At 42.2% G+C, this 21,659-nt stretch overlaps 3 protein-coding genes across 3 annotated transcripts; 1 reads left to right on the top strand and 2 right to left on the bottom strand.

The window, feature by feature from the left end:
• Positions 1-2,567: 2,567 nt before the first annotated feature.
• LOC139645650 (arf-GAP with GTPase, ANK repeat and PH domain-containing protein 3-like) lies at positions 2,568-6,326 on the top strand (the record flags this gene model as incomplete). The annotated part of the gene is made up of 2 exons (XM_071521431.1): positions 2,568-2,823; positions 3,335-6,326. Coding segments are annotated over 2 exons (484 nt in total), but the record flags the coding sequence as incomplete, so codon positions are not given.
• Positions 6,327-11,594: 5,268 nt separating this feature from the next.
• On the bottom strand, positions 11,595-13,415 carry gbx1 (gastrulation brain homeobox 1). The gene is made up of 2 exons (XM_071521448.1): positions 12,965-13,415; positions 11,595-12,109 (listed from the first exon to the last, which is right to left on the bottom strand). Exons 1-2 carry the CDS (start codon positions 13,413-13,415, stop codon positions 11,595-11,597), a joined length of 966 nt encoding a protein of 321 aa, XP_071377549.1.
• Positions 13,416-16,489: 3,074 nt separating this feature from the next.
• asb10 (ankyrin repeat and SOCS box containing 10) lies at positions 16,490-21,371 on the bottom strand. Its single transcript, XM_071521449.1, has 5 exons — positions 21,047-21,371; positions 18,958-19,225; positions 18,109-18,613; positions 17,379-17,492; positions 16,490-16,675 (listed from the first exon to the last, which is right to left on the bottom strand). Exons 1-5 carry the CDS (start codon positions 21,369-21,371, stop codon positions 16,490-16,492), a joined length of 1,398 nt encoding a protein of 465 aa, XP_071377550.1.
• Positions 21,372-21,659: the final 288 nt, after the last annotated feature.

The following is a 21,659-nucleotide window of genomic DNA, read 5'->3' as shown; positions in this document are numbered from 1 at the left end:
CTGACTGTCTAAACCCTACCTCTGTTTGGATTGTTTTTCTATTTCAAACAAAAGACAGAGGCGGGATTACCATTTCACTTCCTTTCACACTCTATCTTTCAAGTGGCAGCAGCTGAGGAATTTGCAAAACCGCTGCCTGGCTGCTTTTCCTTTTTTAAACTGAACTGTCTACAGAACTGTGGTTGAATTTGGAGCTCAGCATCAGCAGTGAGGTCTTTTCCTGAGGTCTTCGGGCTGATTTTGTAGCGGAGGCTAACAAAGTGGCCTCAGGGCTCCTTTCTGAGACGTTGACATCTTCTTAATGGTTCTCCTCAGCCTTTTTGTTTCACATCTTGGTGCTAACTTTCTGCCTCATTTAGCTCATATCAATTCACTGGGCTCCACAGATTCGGCATCCCATTCATGGCGTAGCTTTCTGAAGCAAACTTTGGACAACAGCCCTTTTTTTTAACCATGTTTAGATCTATGCTAAACCATGCAAGGTTGTAGATTTTGCCTTGAGGATTACCCAGTGGGGTATATTGAGTTTTCAGACATACTTTATCCTCTTTACCAGAAAAAAAGACACTTGTTTTTCAAAAGACTTTATTCTTCCACCGGAAACAAGAGGGGAGGGCAGGACTGTCCCTTCCTGTTTTGAGCAATCCACTGGTTCTAAGGCCAATTGATTTGCTAACAGGCTTGTCCACACATAATGACTGAGTAGGGATTGATGGAGGTCTTACACCATAAAACTCCTAGCCACTCCAATTGCCTGCCATTAGGGCCACATTGTTGTTCACACAGGACCCTCATCCTTAAGAACAGATTTGCTTAGGGTTTGGGGGGAAAAGGACATTCTTCTCCTCATTTTCTCGACAGTCTTACCTTACAGAAATGTACCCATAAGGTAGTATGCGTAATAGCTTTAGGACTATTTTAAGATGTGAGGGTTAAGTTGCTTTATGAGCTTCCGGTGGTGTTTTGCAGTTAATCAAACTGTGCTTTGCACCGACAAAGGCTCACCCCTCTTCCATCAGCTACTTAACCCCTGTAGTTAGGGCCAGTGCCAGGCTCCTCTGGACAAGATGGAGTGCACTGTGAAATAAGCCTGGCAGCTGACATATGAGTCTGAAAATGGTTGCTGTCTGTGGTAAGTTGGCAGCCTTGACACCTAGCTGCTACTGCTGAGGTCGTAATACAGGGGAGTGACTAACTAACTATTGTTAATACAGCTGCTGTAATTAAAAAATATCTTATTTGGGGCAATACTTAAATTTGATATGATGTGATATTCTGATTTTTTATTTTTATTTTAATGTTTGATATTGCATTAAGTAGATGTGATATCCCATTGCTCATTCAAAATGTTCATTTTATAATTTTAGTTCCACTTCAGTTTCCCAGTTTGTTTTCTTTTACTGTGATTATGATAGAATGGGATTGAAGTGAATTAGATTGTCAGTTTGTACATGCTGGCTGATAGTAAGCAACATTGGTGCCCAGGCCCATTGATAGAGAGTCCCATGAGAGCCTTGTCACTCTAGCCGGCGACGCCGCTCGGACTTATCCTTACAAACCCTCTCCCTTTCTGTCACTCACCCACAAATCCAAACAACAGCCTCTTTCTGCTCCCCTTATCACACCGGCTGACAGGGTCACAGGGTCAGTGCCACACTGGGCATGCCCAGTCATTCACATATTGATATTGATTTTTTTTTTTTTTTCTTTCTTATTTGGACAGTTTGTGTGTGGGCAGAGAAAGAAACGGGGGTCAAGATGGAGTGCAATAGATAGAATTCTGCCTGGCGATAGAGGATGGAGCCTTCCCTCTGTCTCTATTCTCTGCGCCAGGCTGAAGTGAAGGAGCTGCAGATCCCTGTCCCTCTCTGGCTGCCATTCAGCCCCATCGATCTGACTCAGGGCCCGGCCACCCCAAGGGAGACTGGGGCTCTGAGACACGCTGCCTCTTTTGTGGGGGGATCCACCAGTTCAGACTGACAGCCGACAGCACTGATAAAAATATGTCCCCCTCCTTCCCGTATTGTCCGCAGCAGACATGCTGTTCACAATGTGTAACCTTTAGAAAGCTGGCTAGGCTCTAACCCTCTCACTGTCCACCATAATCACTGGAAAGTGGGATATTGCCTGAAGCATCACACCCTTTGGCATTCTCTCATCTCTCCCTCCTATCTCACCATACTGTTTCTCATCACTATGATAGTAGAAGGTTGTGGCTTTCCTGTGCTCCATTAATTGAGAAATGCCACTTTATGCCCGTGAGTCTGTTAGGCCAGTTACTATAACAGTTACTGTAATATTTCCCTATTGTGCGTACATTCCTCCTTTTATAAGTGTTGTTTTTGTTCCTAAATCTCATATAAAAAATATATATATTGTATAATAATAATAATAATAATAATAATAATAATAATAATAATAATAATAATAATAATAATAATAATAATGTATATATATATATATACATTATTAAAGTGTTTTACCTTCAGTGCGTAACTGCTGACGGTGTGTTGGCCTTGTTTCACCCCGCCTGACCTGTATCGCCCCTGTCTCTTCCTTCTCTCCAGGGAGGAGAAGGAGCGCTGGATCCGGGCCAAGTACGAGCAGAAGCTGTTCCTGGTGGGACTCCCCCAGTCGGACGTGCCCCTGGGGCAGCAGCTGCTCCGGGCCGTGGTGGAGGACGACCTTAGGTTGGTAGTGGTGCTGCTGGCCCACGGCACCAAGGAGGAGGTTAACGAGACCTACGGGGACGGAGACGGACGCACTGCGCTGCACCTCTCCTGCGCCATGGCCAACGTGGTCATCACACAGCTGCTCATCTGGGTGAGTGGCTTCGAGGGGAACAGTCAGCGGCGATACAGGATGAACAGTGTTATTTTGAAAAAAGAATAACAAAGGAGCGCTTCTTGGATCTGAGGTAGTAGGAGACAGTAAAAACTGGTGCCCTGTGGTTGATGGGTACAGTCCCTAAAAGATATATTAGGGATATTCCTTGCCAGTCACATGACATACATATGAGGAAGTAAAGGACCAAGAACTGGTCTATGTAGCCACTATAACAAAGGCTTTTTACATTTTTGTACCCGCAGACAGAGTGTCGTGGTTTTTCTTTGGGGAATTCATACCTTTACTTCCTCATATGTACCTTACGTGACTGGCAAGGAATATCCCTAGAATATTTTTTTGAACAGTGGTATTGTTGGCATTTAGTGTTCGGGCAATTGAGTTGCATAGAAGCTGTTTCAGTGTGAATTGTTTGTGCAATCCGTTAAAGATCAGGTATGTAAAATCTCACTTCTGCTCTCTCCTTTGCACCCATCGTCTTCTCCCACAGTACGGTGTGGATGTGAAGAGCCGGGACGCGCGTGGCCAGACGCCCTTGTCCTACGCGCGGCGAGCCGGCAGCCAGGAGTGCAGCGACATCTTGCTCCAGCACGGCTGCCCCAACGACGCCAGCGGCCTGGCCTCCGTGCCCACGCCCAACATGAGCCGCCGCAACCCCAACCCCAACATCAACAACAACGCCCAGTGCGAGCTCAACCGCAGCATCAGCATCATGTAGGAGAGCAGCGGCGCAGACAGACGCCAGACACACAAACCCGTGTGCCCTGTGTACACACACTACCCAGTAACCACCCCCATCTCTTCCCAGTGCTGTCTTCCTCCTCTGTTTCACACTGTGTAACCCAGAATCAGTACCAATGGAGAGCTGACAGGAGGGATGGACAGAATGCTGATATTCCACTACGCTGAAAGAAGTGGGTGTTTTGGGGTGGTATACCCAGTGGACACTGTACATTGTTTTTTTAATATTATTATTATTATTATTTTGTTTTTTTGTTTAGTTCATATTATTGTCACAGAGATAAATCTTGGTCAGAAATGATCATGATCAGCTTTAAGCTTTGTGTTTTTTAAGCGTCAACCAAACAAATGACTTATACTTTGGCATTCACACCTACCCTACGAAAAGCATTTCTTTAATGCTTGAACATTTCCTCTCATGTCTTCCCCGTCTGGAGCGTGAACTCAAGTTCAAATGAGTATGAAATGACAACTTCCCTCAACTTCCAAGCCTAAGTGTAATAATATAAAACTGTGAGGAATAGTTTTACTAGTGACAACACAGTAATGTGGGAAAGGAACTAAATCTTCCATGATATCTATGACTATTGAGGCTTCAGTAATGATGTATGACTTCAACACAGCTATCAAACTCTTGACATACTATTCATATACAAAGGCAAAGCAATTATACATGAAAAGTCCAAATGATTCGGATACTTAATTCACAGGAAAATGGGTTCAGATCATGATAAAGGAGTTGATTGCACAATGCCTATTGGGTGAAAGTGAGTCATTTCCTCTGCCACCCTTATCATGATCCTCCTGCAAAGCAGCCATGATTATAAAGGAATTAAGGGGCATAATGTTTTATGACCATTGAGCCACATGGCTTTGTAAGGATGCCTCTTCAATCAGAATTCATTCAAATTCAACGGGTTGATTGAAACAGTGAAATTGTACCATTATGGTGTCTTTGTTGGAGTAATTTTTGGATCGACCAGATTGTGTTGATAATTGTTTGACAGAGATGCGAGCGTTTTTAAACCAGAAGCGTAATGGAATATCTTGTCACCTCCTGTGGCCAAAAGCCTAACATTGGTACTCACAAAAGCATTTCCTCTATTGTTGCTGTGAAGTATAAGGTACTGTGTGTGTGTGTGTGTGTGTGTGTGTGTGTGTGTGTGAGAGTGTGTGTGAGTGTGTGCGGGTATGTGTGCGTGCGTACATACGTGTGCAATATGTGTGTGCATACCTGTGTGCTTATATATTTGTCTGTGATTGCGTGCAACAGAGAGCGACTGGGCATTTCTGTTCATAAACATTGGAGAAAGGACACTGGAGAAAAGACAAACACCTACAGTGAAGATTTGGGCGCATAACGGTGTTTTCATGTACAGACCTCTGTAAAAAGTAGTTCTTGTTCCTTCACCTTACCCTTATATGAACAGTGTGAACTTACTCTGACTTTTTGGAGTCATTAAAAAAAACGTCCCTTTCCTTTTCCACAAACATATGTCACTTGACCCCATCCTGCCATCTCTCAGCCTAATAGCGGACTTAACCAAATACATTCAAGTATCAAACTGAGATGAGACTGACATTTAGAAATTAAAAACAGCAAGGAGGGTTATAGAGGAAAGTATAATTGGATTTAGGCTCTTTAACATTAATTCAACATGAATTAAAATGTATTAGTGTGTATCAGTTGAGACATGGCAAGCCAATTCAAATAGTGAGAAGGACTTGGACAAGAAAATGCATTCAGGTGGAATTGGCACAATGTCTATAGTGTATTTTCCCTTTCTTTCTTCTACTGCCATTTAAGGTTTCAAACCCGCTTGGTTTTATAGGTTTACAATGGCAGGATATATGTTTACAGAGCAACTTATTAACTTGGTACCTTATCCACATGGTTTTGTTATTGTTTTACAGTATTTCTGGTTTTTCAAAGCCCAGAGAAAATGAATATGTGGTCAATAGAGGAGGTTTGTGAATCCAGGAAACTCTGGTATCTTGGATAACCCAAAACCGGCCACAAATTCAACCCGATTACATTTGCATTGATTACAATGGTACTGTACAATAGTGCTTTCTGCTGTGTGGGTACAAGTCTTTACTGGACCAACATATTTCAATGAGTTAAGTACATTTCAATGTCTGAGAGGATTATTGAGAGGAGTTAGAGGTGTCAAATGTGTTCTTTACAGTGATTACCTGAACCCACAGAACCAGAGCAGCCCTTGTCTTCTTTACAAAAACCTAGAAACTTGCCTGAATAGAGTCTTTTGAAGTGAAGGTGTTTTTCCCCCAGACACTACATGAAGTGTACATATTAGCTCAATACTTCTATCTGAAGATACGCTCCTCCTAGACAAACAAATTGAACTGGTTTTAGGTCAACGGTCACCTTGACCCGTGAACCATATTTTGATATGTTGTTTAATTTCTTTCTCCTTAAGCATATTTTAAGGTACTTATGCTTGGTCTCAATGTTTCTACATTAACTGACCATCTTTGGTACTTGTGTATAATGATGTACATTTGACATATTTATAATGCAGTATGTAAATATCTTTTTTTTGTTTTTGTTTTTGTTCAGTTCATTTTCCTATTGTAATTCCTTCTCTTTTACGTTCAGAACGTGAAACAAAGCAAAAGCTAAAGAGTTACTTGTTGTATGCTTGGATGCTTGGCTGACTGTTGACCTATTAATAAACACTCAAATAAAACAATGTAGCCTTCCCTGGATTTGGGAAATAAACAAATGTGTGTGTAGTATGTATTCTGTTGATTTGTGATTCATGGTGCTCCTATCGCTGCTGGACCTGACATGTTGGACCATTACTTGTCCAAAAGACGCAACCCTCCTTCAAATTTAAAGTTTCGATGTCACTTCAAACCAGAATTGGAGTCTCTACCAAACCAATCGAGAAATTCAAGATCATTGGAATAAGATTATGAGAAAGATTGAGCAGCGTTACTGTGACCAGAGGTTACTAGAAGCAGACAGGCCAAGCCAGTCTTTGGGTAAGTAAAGTAACCTCTCCCCTTCCTGCTTGTGGGACCCCCAACAGTCGCTGAAAGAGGATTAAGATAAAGAGCAGGGCTTAGTGTCAGGCAGCACAACACAGTGGGGAAAAGTGAAAGGTCTCAGTGTCCAGAAGAGTCAAGCCCTCACTAATCCACTTCTTATTTTCTGCTAATCTTGTCTCAGCATATCTTCATCCCCTTCCTCTCTCTCCTGGCGCTCATTGTTGTGCTTTATCACCTGATTCTCTTGGTGTTTCCTCTTCCTCCCTCAGCGCTGACTTGAGATGGAGCTACAATGCACGCTCACACACACTCACGCTCAAATGTTGTAATTGTAAGACCTTGCTCACACAAACCCAAATAAATCTAAACTGATACATATTGATTTTACCTCTCCTGAGAGATATTAGAAAACAAAATCTGTCCTGTATTTATTAGCATGCCTTCACTGTGTTCCTACTATGCTCTTGCAGACCCCAGCCACTTGTGTTTGTGCTGGTGAGACTACGCTGCTTGCCTGAACCGCTGTGTGTTTTGATATTTCATCAGGGCCAGCTAAACAGTGAGGAGGGCTCTCTGCCGCCCACCTCTTCTCAGACAAATTGCCTCCCAGATTGCAGAGGTGGGTCTGAGGCTGATGGATGGGTACACAAAGACCTGACGAGAGAATATTTGCAAACATTAAATCCATATTTCCATAACATGTAGGAGCTCCTGGCCACGAGCCAGTTGAACAGTGTTCAGCGAACAGTCAATTATGTGAACGGTCACAACATGAATGTTTCGTCAAAGTGGCGTTGAGGACTGGTTTGTCTAACATGTTTGTTCCTCGGCACAGACAGGTTGCCTAGGCCTTTCCCCTCATGTCTTCATGTCTTTTTCATCCTAACCAGAACCAAATGCCCCCCTCCCCACCCTTTAACCTCTTTAAACAGTAATTATATCCACTCTGCTCTCTCCATCTGACCATATCTCATGAGTATTCATCCTCAGTCCCTCCTGACAAGTCCCCCGAATATCCATTTATCAATTTTCCCTCCATCACGACTGACCAGCAACCTACCATACATCCATGTTCCACCCTGCCCCTGCTGACTGCCCCGTGCCCATTTCCCCCCGTGCTCATTTCCATATCCTTGAACCGCGTGGCAATCAGCGGATTTCAGTACATCTCACTCTTTCTCTCTCCTGCCACCCGGTCTCATTGTTTCATACCCACAGCCCTATCTTCCTCTTCATCCTCCCTGCTCTCCTTTGGCGTACATAGATGCTCTGTTCCCATCGCTCCCTCCCATTCTCCCCTTCTCTTTCCCCTCTCCCTTTCTCTCTCTCTCTCTCTCTCTCCCACTCTCTCTTTCTCTCTCCTTCCCCGTTGGCTTGTGCCTGCATTTCTCTGTTAATTTGCCTGAGAATGCATTAGCTGTAATGAAGGCTGAGGGCCGAGGGAATCCTCCAGGGTTCCATTAATCATCCCCCCTCAGACAGGCAACCTTGATTACAAGTGGCAAGAAATTCATTAGAGCCGGGCCTCTGACAACTCTTATCTCCGCCACTAGATCTGACTCATTAGGCAGCCAAATTAAAGCTATGATGGCCCTGATGAAACTCATCGCTTGTTTATCTTGTGCGATTTGATGCATCTGCCCATACATCACTGTAGCCAGGGCCGTCCAGACCCTCCCAAGAAGTCAGGCCTCCAGTCCGTGGCGAGCAGCCTGCACTCACACCACCAACCAGTAACGAGGTCTCTCTCTCTCTCTCTCTCTCTCTCTCTCTCTCTCTCTCTCTCTCTCTCTCTCTCTCTCTCTCTCTCTCTCTCTCTCTACTTATCTCTCTCTCTCTTTCCCTCTCTCTCTCCCCCTCTCTCTCTCCAGGTGGGAACGTGGAAATGGTTTAACGTCTTTGCTGAATGGAACTTATGATATGTCAATTTACGATTCAAGTACCAAAAATGGTAAAATGACACTGATATCGTCTTGAGAGAGTAAGGTGTTCACTGAAGATAATGTAGATTTAATGGCAGAGAGATTATTAAAACTCATAAGCAGCACAGATTAAGGATTAACAAATTCACAAGTAAGCTTCATCTTCTCAGCAAATCAGGGAATTCATTCCAAATTGCGATATATCCATTTTTGGGAAATAAAGTGTAATCTGATGTTAATTGCTCAGTGTTGTAAATGTGCAGATGATTACAACCTATAAAATGCCACTTTGTTTTGTCAGTGCAGGCTTCATGGCAGTTAATAATTTCAGTAATAATCATTAGTGAGTTTTACTGTCATGCTAGCAGAGAATCTCATTTTTGGAAGGAAACTCTTGGAATAGAAGAGCTTCACAAGATGTTGAAAATGTAACAGCCAACATGAAGCCATGGGCAGGCTCTGTCACGGCTCTTCACTGTCCTCCATAAGCTCACCCAGACTCAAATAGCTATTGCACTCTGGCACAGTGTCGTGGAAATGACAGTCTATATTAGTCAGCTCTTGGACCATAATAAAACTTCCACTGCTAGTTCACAAGATCATCACTCCTTGAATCCCCATCCAAGTGTCACAATCTTGATGCATGAGGTGGACAATGAAATAAACTTTGCTCCTCATGATGCCCAGGTCATGAAATGTCCCTTTATAGTCTGAGGTCAAACTGAGATGAACTCATTTTTAATGTGCGCATACTGATATCCATATGGGTTGAAACAGTCCTGCGAGAGGCCCGAGTGAAATTAAAATGTACGTCTACGATTATAATGCGTTGACTTCAATTTACTGTGTTAAAGGAGAAACGCTTTTTATTACAACGCTCTCATCCAAACCTAGCTGACCATGTTTTCTAGCTAAATCCTGAGTCGAGAGAAGGTAAGAAGGCCTGTGTTGGTTATTATAATAAAATATTAATACTAATAAAATATTTTAAGAATCTCGCCCTATCATCATTTTCAACAGGTGCTGCTGTGAGTAGGCTATGTTATGCATGGCTTGAGGCCTAAGCCTATTTTGGAAATAAGGAAACCAATCACTGTCTCCCACTGAAGTGTGGCTTTAGTGAAATTATTCCAACATGAGCCTTTTCTGGAAGCAGTTCAGAGAGACCGAGCATATGAAAGTTTGCATAAAACCCCAAGCCCCCTTCCTTTTCCTGTAATTAGATAGATATCTGGCAAGACCACAGCATTATTTTTATAATCGTTTCAGAGGATTTTAATTTTGCTGCACTTCTCAGAATTTTGTATGCCTGAATTGCGATGTAAGTTCCCATATTTGGCCTAATTAAGCAAGCTGTCGCATTTGTTAGCGTATGTGTCACATACGTAGTAGCCTATAGTCATATAGACTTGCATAGGTCTCATTTTGCTTAAAACAGGTGAAACATTGTCGAAATGGTGTAAGAAAATTCTACTTGTTTCCAATGCAGGCTCATTTGTGTCAGGAATTTTCTAGAAACAAATGTCAAAATTTTTAAATGAGACAGGATGAGGCAGATCTCTCCACTGGTATAAAAAATGACACTCGATTTAAGACAATCCTTGGAACAAGTTGATAACAATTAAATTATCTCACTCCATTGGCAGATTTTTTTTTGACAAAATTTGATTTTAAGACTCAATACCAGATTAAATTAGGATTTATATATATTTTACATTTTTTATATATATATATATTCAGTGTATTTTTTTATTATCATTATTTTTTTTTATATTTGTTTTACCAGATTTAAATTCACGTCACATTTGGGTGACTCTAGTCGTCTTCCCTCTAGTGATTGATAGTGAAGTTCATTAGTGTTGGATGTGACCAGTCTAATGAGGATCCCTCGGTCCACCTTGAGACAACATGGCCTCCTAAAGAGAGATCAGTCACTGCTGCTACTGTTAACAAAAAGACTCATCTAGACCCATGCCATTTAACTCCTCGGTTTTCTGAAAAACAAATTTAATTTGCAACATCAAGGGCTTAAAATCTATATGTGAGGTGAGCTGGACGATTTTGTATTCACCAGACGATCAGTGACCTTGTGAAGTATAGGATGTAGGTTTAAGTCTCCAGATTAAACTATAGGTCCTCAAATATTAGACAGAAATACGATACAGTTTTTCAATGATAATTTTGTCTCTAATCTGATATTAGTCAGAAATATCCTTATTTATGATCGTATTGAAACTAAGGTTCAAAAGATCAAAACACCTGCTAATTTTGCCTTTAAATTGAAATTTGTTTTGGTTAATATAATGACATAATATATTGCCTAATTACTGCTATTATTGTCGTATTGTTATTAGACCACAGGTTGTTATTATCACGCAGTAAGTTTAAATTCTGTGGGCCGCATTGCTCGTTTTAGTTTATCTCGTTTTAAATCATTTACAGAGCACTGTTATATTTCCCAATTTTTCACAAACACTAAAACCATTGTTATCCTAACCTCTAAATAATAATGATTCAATCTGGATTCAAGATTTCGTATAAATCGATTTATTAGGTCAATATACTTTACAGTTGTCCCTTGTTTGGTCATTTATTTCCTTCACATCTTTTTTTTCCACAAATAGCTGGCAAAGGTGGTTCCTACAGTTGCCAAACAAAATGAAAAACTTCTTAAGTTACATGCAAATGTGGTCAACAAATCGTACAAAACACAAAACAAAATTCAGAATAGCTTCACCAAATGAGTAGAGGACATGCACAGAATCAACAGAACATTTTGGCCCTACATATAAATACTTAAAAAAGAATCTTTACAGTCTCATCTCATAGTGCCCATTTGTGCCCATATTGACCCATATATATTTACATATTCACAAAACAATAAATAAAAATCGAGAGCATATTGCCAAATAGATGATCTGTCTGCGAGCAAATCCTCTTCTCTGGAGGTTGGGACATCTGCTCATTCTCACCTCTCAGACAAAATAACTGAATCCTCCTTTTGTGCTTCATGCGTTCAACAAATCAGTGGAACATAGAGTCAAATTTAAGTGTCTTTTTTTTCATCTTAGTTCATGGCCTGGTCCCTTGTTCTATTTGTTGATGCTGACTCCTCACAGCAAACCTGTTGACGTGCACAGGGATGGGGACCACAATTTTGGGATTTCTCACCGGTTCTCCTGACCGGTTGTTGACGTTGCCGGCTTTGATCCTTTTCCATTTGGCCCTGCGATTCTGAAACCAAATCTTCACCTGCACCTCGCTCAGTTTAAGTGCATGTGCTATTTGGGAGCGTTCAGTGAGAGAAAGGTACTTTTTACAGTGAAACTCCTTCTCAAGTTCAAGGAGCTGCTCACTGGTAAAGGCTGTCCGTCTCCTCCGACTCTTCCCGGCAGAGCTGCCCGTCGGTAGCGCCTCCTGCGAGCCGGTTTTTAGTTTGCTCTTTTGGGAAAGGGAACCGCAGTTGTTTCCATCTGAGAAACTTTCGTTTTCGCTGTCTGCAGAACTGTCCTCACGGTCGCTGCAAACTGTGTCTGCTGACTTTAGGTCCAGCTTCTCGTCGTCTGAGCTGTACAATTTGGTCTCACCTAAAATGTGAAGGAAAAAGAAGACAAACACACACACGTTAGATAACTTCTTCATGAATGTGCAAGCCAACAGCAATTAGGCTACATCTTAATCCCGTTGATTGGAGTTTACGACGACTGACATCAACCATTTCATTGGTCTAACTTTTAAGTAGGCTATTGCAGACACAAGCCAACAAGGTTTTACTGCAGATGGCTTAAAATGTAACAAAAACATTGGTAATTGGTAGACGTCTTAACTGTGTTTGGGGATTGAGTTTATTTGGTTTGTTTTTCACTGTTGGCGACGAGACACGTTTTGGCAAACGAGTACAGGTTTAAGTTGAATTTATTCTCCTATCAATTAACAATTATTGTTCTAAACTCACTGCCAGCATCGTACACAGTGATGTAGTGGTAAATAAAAAGGTGGTTAAACTATATATGGCCTCCAATCAGTGATCATTATAAATCAAACAACCACCAATATAAACAAAAATATTTAGAATAAATTTCAATTACGGCTATAGGCTATTTTAAGGAAAGGATCAATTTGTTGTCTTTTCCCCTCAAAAGGACCTATGCTCATATGACTTCCATCAGGTTTGATACTAGGCCTACTTACTTTTATATCAAAAAGATTTATGGCAGCCTAAAAAGGTGGCTTAATGAGTTTAGGTGGGCTAACCCTCCACACCTCTGATCATGTAAATTAAACAGTGAGTTAATTCTAAAGCATCTTCAGGCAGAGTCTTTCGAAATAGGACAGCAATCTCTGCTTTTAGGCATTTTACGCACTGTGGTTACTTTTTATGCAACAATCTTGAGGTCTGGATACAATAAAAATGTATAAGAAGGGAAAGACGCCGAGCTTACCTGATATCGTCTGAAAAGTTTCAGAGAAGTTGAGCAGGTCGGAGCCCTTGTCCCTGGAGTGCAGCTCCTCAGAGTGCGGACTCTCCTGCCTTCTCGCCCCCGGATCGACAGCACTCAAACGCGGTCCGGGCAGCTCTTGAGGCGGATAGAAACTGTCCGGTGGATCCGAGAAACTTGGCAGCGTCGTGGTGAGCGCGACCATGGACGGCACCCCCTGTCCCAAACTCGCACAGAACGTGTTGGTGAGACGTCCCGCAAAAGATGCCAAAGGCGCCAGCGGAGGTATACCAGACGATAAAGGCGAATGGGATAAAGCTTGTGGAATAACCAAAGGTCTGTACGGCATGAACATAGGATAGCCCGTGTAGAGCAGGTGTCCCGGTCTGGGCTGCGGGGTCCCTATCAGGGAATCGATTGAAAACGCCGTCCCTTGGCCGCCTGGTCGCTGCATTTTGCAGGCAAAGACTTTTTTTGGTGGAAACTTAAAAGCAGGTGTCCTTTCCTCGGCAAATGGCAAAACTTTCAGTGCAAAGATGGAGTGAATTTAAAGTAGGTCCGCTGCCGTGTTGTCATCCCTGGGAGTGGACCGCTGCTCCGGATCTCTTCACTCTATATGCGACAGTCGGGCGCTTTGTTTTGTGCCCCACCGCTACCTTTTCCCTCTTATTTGTCACACACTGAGACATAAACACACGCTCCCTCTATCTATCTACCTCTCCCTCTCTGCAACTCCTCCCTCCGCCCCTCTCCTATGCACTGTGTGTGTGTGTGTGTGTGTGTGTGTGTGTGCGAGAGAGAGAGAGAGAGAGAGAGAGAGAGAGAGAGAGAGAGCGAGAGAGAGAGAGAGAGAGAGAGAGCGCATTGGTTATCATCTGCAATACAAGGGGAATGAAAAGGGGGTGTTTCCCTGGGGGCTCATCCATCTTCCTCAAATTACGCTTCATTTCCTTATTCAGCCTCTGACTTTTTGGCCGTCTTGAGAGGCGGTAGTTTCCCAGTGGAGACCAAATAGACGGGTCGCACCCCCAGCCCTCCTCCCCTTTTGCCAGGTTCACATTGACTGCAAACCTTCCCCTTCTATAATCGTTGACCACACCAACCCAATCAGCTATTATTAATTTTGATTGATGATAAGTAATTACTCTGGATTCAAGGGACAGCATAAAACAACGGTGGCTTTTGTTGAAATATTGGGGCCGATGGGCATCGGAGTCGGGAGGGAGGAGAGGCAGATGTTTCTCCACTCTCTTGAGGGAAAAGGCTTTTCTGTTCTCCAGGGCTAAAACAATGCGTTTGGCCTCAGAAAAAAAGTGCCGCAACAATTGTTCCCTGGAGAGAGATACTCTGTGCGAAATTAGATTCAGATAAAAGGCGTTTATGCGAGGTCAACGGCAATACGGACACGGAATAGTGGCCAAACTCAATCTGAATGACTTTCAACTTTGTTTGAACTGGGGTGAAAATTTATTTGAAATGGTGTGAAATGCAAACTTAAACATATATCACTTGACCAATCACCTGTCAGGAGTAAACTATTTCTAAAGGTTTATCATATTAAATAGCCTACATTTTGCAATAACGCACGCATCATTTTGGCGTGCGCTTTGGGAGTAATGCGTCTCTAATCAAAATATGCATGGGAAAATCACTTTTCTCTTTTCTTTAAGTGTTGATTTAATCGTAGATCATTTCACCGTTTAAATGCCAATGGGATCTGATGATGATTAGCCCTATTGAGTCCTGGGTGCCCGGGCTCTCCAACTGGTCGTCTGATTGCATGAGCACATAAACATATCACCACCGACTCTGATTAGCAGTGGAGGGCCAGGCCAGGCTAATTCTTATAATTGCAAATGACTTCAGCAGCACCTCTCTTTGATCTATTGAAACCAAATAGTTCTTCTTTGCCGAGCGCCTCTCCCTTTCTTCCTGTGCGGACTTCACTGATATGAGCCCCGCTCCCCTTTTACATCTACCTACAACTTTTTTTTAGGAACGAATTTTTACTCCCCCTTTTTGTTGCCCGAGTAGAATTTATATTCAAGCAGGATTCCTAATATGGATTTATTTGTATGGCTTTTTTTTTTTTTTTTTTCAGAGATATAGGCCTACGCCTTATATGCCTAATATGACGTATGTTGACTAATTAATACATATAACCCATTTTAATTATAAACTGTTTATTTTAATTGTTTATATCATAGTGGGTCAGTCTTGTTATTGCTGGTGTAGCCTATATTTATCACTAAGGTAAATTGATAAAGGCCTGCAGGTAGGCTACTATTTCTCTCCTGATTTGCTCATGCCTAATATGACAGATGATGCCTCCAAGTTAACCTTTATATCTATATTTTGTTCTCTAAGGACGGATCTGAGAGACAGTGACAGGTGTAACTACCGACAGTCTCGTTTCCACGTCACGTCTTTTTCCGCAGCCATTCGTTTCGTCGGTATCTAAGGCTTGCCATAGCCTATAGGCTACTTTCTGAATCAAACAACTGGATTAAAAAAAAAAACAATATTTGGTGCCCTTTGATAAAAGTATAAATGTGTTGAAACCAAATAGCATATTTAACGTCATTTAATGTGGTTGTGGAGTTACATAGCCTATTCTGTGTAATTTTAAACTTTTATCCGTTTAACTGTTGCTTGATGACAAATAGGCTATTGTGATTTTTTTTTTAATTCCTTTTGTCATTTCTGACTTTGTATTGAATATTTTCCTATACAGAAAAGATTTACAACACTGAAAGCAACCAATAACCACTGAGCAGTAGGCTGTGAGCAGAAACAAGCAGAGAGAATTTGTGAGATAGGAAAGGCAAAAGAAAATGAGCAATGGCTAGGCTATACAAGGTGATGGTGAAATATTTTATTTGACAACACAAGCCTATGTGTAATATAAAATGTCCAATTACAATCATATCAGTCATAATTATTATTTATGCAAATACGTGATAGCAATCCTCAGTGCAAAACACATTATCATGCACATTGTGCATCATTATTTAACATCAAACTACAATGAAAATCCGTATATATAAAAATACAAGCAATGTGTAGCCTCCTATCTATCAAAAGCAGCAGTAAAAGTGCCATAAAAAAGAAATGTAAAATATAAAACTCATACAATTGGACACCTATACTTTATCACCTCAAGTCTATAGCTCCCTCTTGTGGTTGAAAGAAAAATAAAATATTTGGGTTTGCTTGTTCTGAGATCAAGGTAACAAACCAAGCGGCTGCTTATTCTTCATGAAATGCGTGTGTGTGGCACATGAATCTACAGTACTGGTAAACTGTAATGCTAGATTTTGATGTGACAGTATTTTTTGTCTTGAGAACAGCCTCTCTCTCATCACATTCACCAAGGCTCACACTAACTAGAACTGGCTGTATCCATACAAGGAGTAATACAGGAAAAGAATCAACTAAAACAGTACAGTGTGCCACTCTAACACAAACTATGAACGCCCATTTCTGTTGATGGCTGTCCTAACAGTAGGTTTACTCTGTTTATTACTATCAGTGGACATAGCCTCTGTACTCCAGGAGCAGGTAGTTCTTGAGGAAGGTGGGCAGGATGAGTTTTGGGACCACCTTGTGTACGCGGCCCTCCAGGAAGCTCCTGAGTCTGTAGCGTGCCAGGTGCTGCAGGGAGCGAGGAGTCTGGGCCAAGGAGAACAGAGACTCGTAGAACTCCTGGTGTTTCTGGTTGGGGAGAAACACAGAACAGATGAACATGGCTTCATTTGGTGAGGCTCTGATTTCACTTATCTTACTTTTACTTTACAGTGTGTCACTAGTATCTTAACAGAAATAGGAAGTAATAGTTTATAATAAATGTGGTGCATTCAACAAATACTCAGAATTAATAGATATTTACATTCAACCAATATCATCAACTGAATGCAATGTCCTAGATAAGGTTAAATTGATATATTGGTTTGTCAGTATATTGGGCCAATATTGGCCTTTTGTGCCACTGCCAATATGATGAAGGTTCCCTGACCTTCAGTCTGTAAAACCTGCAATTAAATTTCATTTTCTTTGTACATTTTTATTACCCATGTAATTGTTCATGTTTTTTGTAAACCAATTCCCCTACCATTGAATAGATGTGGTGGGTAACCCCACCTTAAGGAGCTGCTCGCCCACCTGAATTAATTTCATCAGTATGGGTTTTAGTGGCATACTGTGGTCTAAATGCTATTTAAGAGACTTCTCCACCCTCCCAAGAATTAATTTCATGGGGAAACACTGAATTCATGTAATTTTTTGGCATGAAAAAGTTCAAATTTAAAAGGTAATGAATATGGGCACAAAATACTGCTGGCTATGGGCGACTTAAGTCTAAAAACATTAGTCTTCAAAAACCCACATCGGTCATGAACTAATTATTTAAAGAACTTGCCTTAAAGACCTCTGGGGGGACGGCCTCGACCCAGGTGTCTGTGACTTTGAGTTGGCTGTAGGCGTTCAGGAGAACCTCAATGGTGCGTGGAGAGCCACAGCAGTGCTTCAACACCTGAAAAATACATCAGAGCTAAGAGCAAATTGATGGGATTCCTACACTAATCATTTAAGTTTGTGACTGAGCTTGTGATTCCATAGAATTGAAGAAAAAAAGTAATTAAACACTTGTGAAATGAACAGATTGGTCTTCCCTCCAGGGGTTTAACTGGAAATTATGCAATTAGTGCTAATTAATCTCCTATTAACACTTGCCTAATTAGGAACCAGGCATTTTGTCTGGTGCACGTGGGTTCAGTGATAGTTGTAGTCTGTTTCCCGCAGAGAGTGCAACACTTCATGTTGTGTCATGAAATTGGAATGATTTGAATGTAAGTGAAGTTGTGAAGTCTGGAATATTACAAGACATCCGTTAGTGTTTTCAGAGTCTTACCCAAGGCGTTACAGTACTACATGATTATGTAAAATTGAACCATCTTATTGAATTACTGTTTCATGCTATATATTTACCAGTACACAGGATTTGATGCTGCATTCCTTTGTGCTATAATCCAAGGTGAGCATTCATACAGAAGCCCAATGTATTAGCCCATATAAATTAACTGTGTATATATTTTATCCTATAGCTTTCTTAGATACCGTTTTGTGTTTGTCAGCATTCGGTTTCCTACCATAGGCAAAGCTCCAGGCCAAACCCGAATAGACCCATAGTTGAGCAGAGCGCGGACGATCCTCTCAGGCTTATGGGAAATCTTGTAGCACACCACCTTCAGGATGTTGTGCATGGGGGCCTCGCCGCCATAGTCCATGTCGTTAACACAGGCACCCTTAGCCAGCAGCAGGTCCACCAAGTCTGCATTGACGTTCTTACAGGCCATGTGTAACGGACTGTGTTTGTCCTGGTCCAGAGTGCCGACGTTGGCCCCGGCCTCCAGTAGCAACTGGCACACCTTGAAGTAACGCTCTAGCTCGTGCAGTTCCTGCGGCTGTGAGCAAGCAGCGTTGAGGGGCGTGAGACCTTCGTCGTTCTGTTTGTCCACAGCTGCCCCGTAGCGCAGGTAGAGCTCAGTGTGGTCTGCCAGGCCATTCCTGCCTGCTACGTGTAAGGGAGTGTCGTCTTCCTCTAGACTTCGCCCATTGATTGCTGCACCATACTGGAGGAGATACTTGGCACATCTGCAGACAGAATCACAGAGCCTTGTTGTATAATAGAAGACAAGGAATATTCCCACATACTCTTGGAAGAAGCATTTTATTATAAATGCATATTTTTAAGTTTTAGTCCCATGTTTCATGAATTAAAATAAAATATCCTATAATACTTCCATGTAAAAAGCTAATTTCTCAAATCTTGTGCACGACTTTACACGTTTACATCCATGGTGCTGAGCGTTTCTCCTTTGCCCAGAATTTCTTTCAATTGAATGATTTTCTTATATGAAGTGTAACCATGTCAAATCTTTAAAATTGTTGCGTTTATATTTTTGTTCGGTATATATACACACAGATGGTTTACTCACTCAAGGGATTCTGGATCAGTACACACATGCAAAGGCATGAGCCCGTCTTCAGAGACAGCATTGGCATTAGCGCCATGGGACAACAGCAGCTTTACACACTCTGGGTGGCAGCTTTCACAGGCCTCATGCAGGGCAGTGGTTCCACCGGGTGCCAGCTCTACGTTGGCCCCACGCTGCAGCAGGAGTCTCAGGCAGTCTGTGAAGCCTCGGTCGGCTGTGATATGGAGCGGTGTGGTCAGCTCCTGCTCATAGGTCAGTGACCACAGTCCTGCCAGCAGGGGGTAGAATGTGCATAAAGTCAACTCTGAGCTCAACCCTTAGGACCACTGTAAACAAGTGGGCATGTCAGACAGAGTTGGAGCCATTCATGAATTGAACTGAGAATGCATGGTAAATTCCAATTCAATTCTTGGAGTTTGAATTGCATCCAGCTCTAAGGAAACAGAATTGGATTTCATTCAATTCCTTGAAATTCCACTTCTAAGAGAGGTTGTCTTGAGATGCTAAACATTAGAAATCAAACATTTTGAATCAAATAAAAGACAGTTAAACAAATCAAATACATTAGATAATGTATGTATTATGATTACATGTTATGCATCAAATACCACCTGAAACGAAACAAAAACAAAACAAAAAAACATGTAATTTCACTGAACTAAATTAAACTTTATGAAATTCTGATTCAGTTCCAGTTCTGTTTCCTGTAGGTTTTTTTCAAAGTCACTCATGAATTAACCCAAACCCTGAAGTCAGATATAATTAAACCAGGTGTTATGTTGTGGTTTATCACAACCCTATTCAAAGTATGCCTCCTCAGAATCTGTCAACAGGCTACGCCCCAATGCAACTTGATAAATAGGAGAAGCAGGCACCATGAAGCAAAAGATACATTACAAATCTGTTGCACACCTGTGGCAAACGTGATCTAACACCTAAGTACTGGAAGACCTACTCAGTCCTCTGTAGTTGAACCTGAAGTTCTTCCACTCCTCTATGTTGCTGGTGTCATAAATGGCATCAATAAGGTAGACATACTCATCGTCGTCCATGATGCTAATAAGAGTCAGCTCATCGCCCACAAGGAGAGAGTTCCAGAACTGCAGGATACAACCTGTGGCCTGCGCTGTGGCGATCACATCGTTGCGGTAGGCCTTGGGCTTGTGCCACTTGAGCTTAGGTGCTACATAAGCCATACTGTACAAGCTGAGCTAGCACGTCGGTGAAGATTTGTAGCTAACTGGTTTGTTTTTAATGTTTTAGTAGTGTGGTTTCTCCCAATGTAAATGCGCACTTATGCAGCTTGTTTGTCCAGACAGGGCTATTTCAGGGGGGTGTTATGTGATATTTTGGTTGACCCGGAGAACCCTGCCAGTGCAGTGGCATAGGAGCAAATGACTGGTGTGTCACATGTAACCTGCTCACTCTCACATTATCCAACTAACCCACTGCAGTCAGCATACAGTGAACCCATGCACTCAGGGCATTTATTAGAGACGGAAATTCCCTCGACGATGCAAAAGTATTGGTAACAACCAGTATAACACAGGCCCATTAATAATACTGTCTATATCCAGAATCTTAGCTTGTAGTCTGGAACATGAATTGCTGTGTCCAGCAGCTATACAAGCCATTGCAGGTAAAACGTGACCTGAAGAAGCAACGTTATCCCAAAATAATAGAGCAGACTACTTATTTTGTCTACTGTAAAGAGCCACATGTGAATCCAGTGGGATATATCCTGTTGTGCAAAAAACAAGCAGATGACTAATAAGTTGGATTATTTGGGGGACATATGCTGGACTGTTTCTATAAATACTCCATTACTGTGTCTATAAATACTGCTTCATGGTGAGATGCTGGCAGTTGCACATTACTTGCAGTTGTGCATTATCCTAATCTTACAGCACAATTAACTATTTTCTTTGCTTTTTCCAAAACCACACAGACCATCTTCTGTCATTGCTGTTAGAATAAGAACTTCTGTTCCAATTCCGAATCGTCTGATGTGCTATGCTCATCTCCAGGGAATACTGTGAACTTTGAACATTCATTCCTGATGAAGAGAAATGTTAGTCTGGTCTCTTACCGTCCCCACTGGCGACCCAGCGCATGTCCCCTCCCTGTGGCTCAATGATGAAGTTGGCTGTGGAGCCTCGGGGGAAGAGGCGCTGCATAGCCTCCAGGTCTCCTGTATACAGAGCATTCTGGATGACCAGGTCATGGCACACTGCTGGTGGCAGGGCAGTGCTGGTCCTCAGCAGCGCTCTGTCCCTGGCCTCCTTCTTCAGCATGTAGCCATTGAAGTGATGGGAGGACAGCTGCTTCCTGTACTTGTGTCTCTCCAGCATGTCCTCATCCAGTTGGAGGGAGCGCAGGGCCGTGGGTGTAAAGACAAAACTGCCACGCGACATTCTGAATGACTTGCTTCTCACTGAGAAATCCAGTTGTGGAAAATGTGTATGATTAACTGAGGGAGATTGTCTAAGGCCTGTCTCTCCGTTTCTGTCTTTGTTTCACTGTCTCTGGCTAATGTCCACTGTCTGCCTGCTGGCTGCTCACGGGGTTGGTACACAGAGTTGTTTTGATATCCAGTATGAGACTCTCCCTGCAGTGTGACACGTAAGGCTATTTTTATTTCTCTCACATGCCCACTCTAGCCACCCTGGTTTACTTCCAGCAAAGATACAGCCATGAGGCCT

The sequence above is a fragment of the Centroberyx affinis genome, unplaced genomic scaffold (assembly GCF_046629955.1).
Source record: "Centroberyx affinis isolate AG114_WGS23_722 - 3 ecotype Tasmania unplaced genomic scaffold, CSIRO-AGI_Caff_v1 ptg000888l_1, whole genome shotgun sequence".
Classification (NCBI taxonomy): domain Eukaryota; kingdom Metazoa; phylum Chordata; class Actinopteri; order Beryciformes; family Berycidae; genus Centroberyx; species Centroberyx affinis.
Note: the sequence above shows the minus strand (reverse complement) of the source record. Positions and strands in the feature narration are given on the sequence as shown.

Coding starts and splice junctions, on each gene's coding strand:
- gbx1 (XM_071521448.1), bottom strand. CDS start 13,415: ATGCAGCGACCAGGCGGCCAAGGGACGGCGTTTTCAATCGATTCCCTG. Junction 12,110..12,964: donor AACTTTTCAGACGATATCAG/GTAAGCTCGGCG, acceptor TTCACATTTTAG/GTGAGACCAAATTGTACAGC.
- asb10 (XM_071521449.1), bottom strand. CDS start 21,371: ATGTCGCGTGGCAGTTTTGTCTTTACACCCACGGCCCTGCGCTCCCTC. Junction 19,226..21,046: donor CTGGGTCGCCAGTGGGGACG/GTAAGAGACCAG, acceptor CCCTGCTGGCAG/GACTGTGGTCACTGACCTAT. Junction 16,676..17,378: donor TCCCCCCAGAGGTCTTTAAG/GCAAGTTCTTTA, acceptor CTCCCCAACCAG/AAACACCAGGAGTTCTACGA.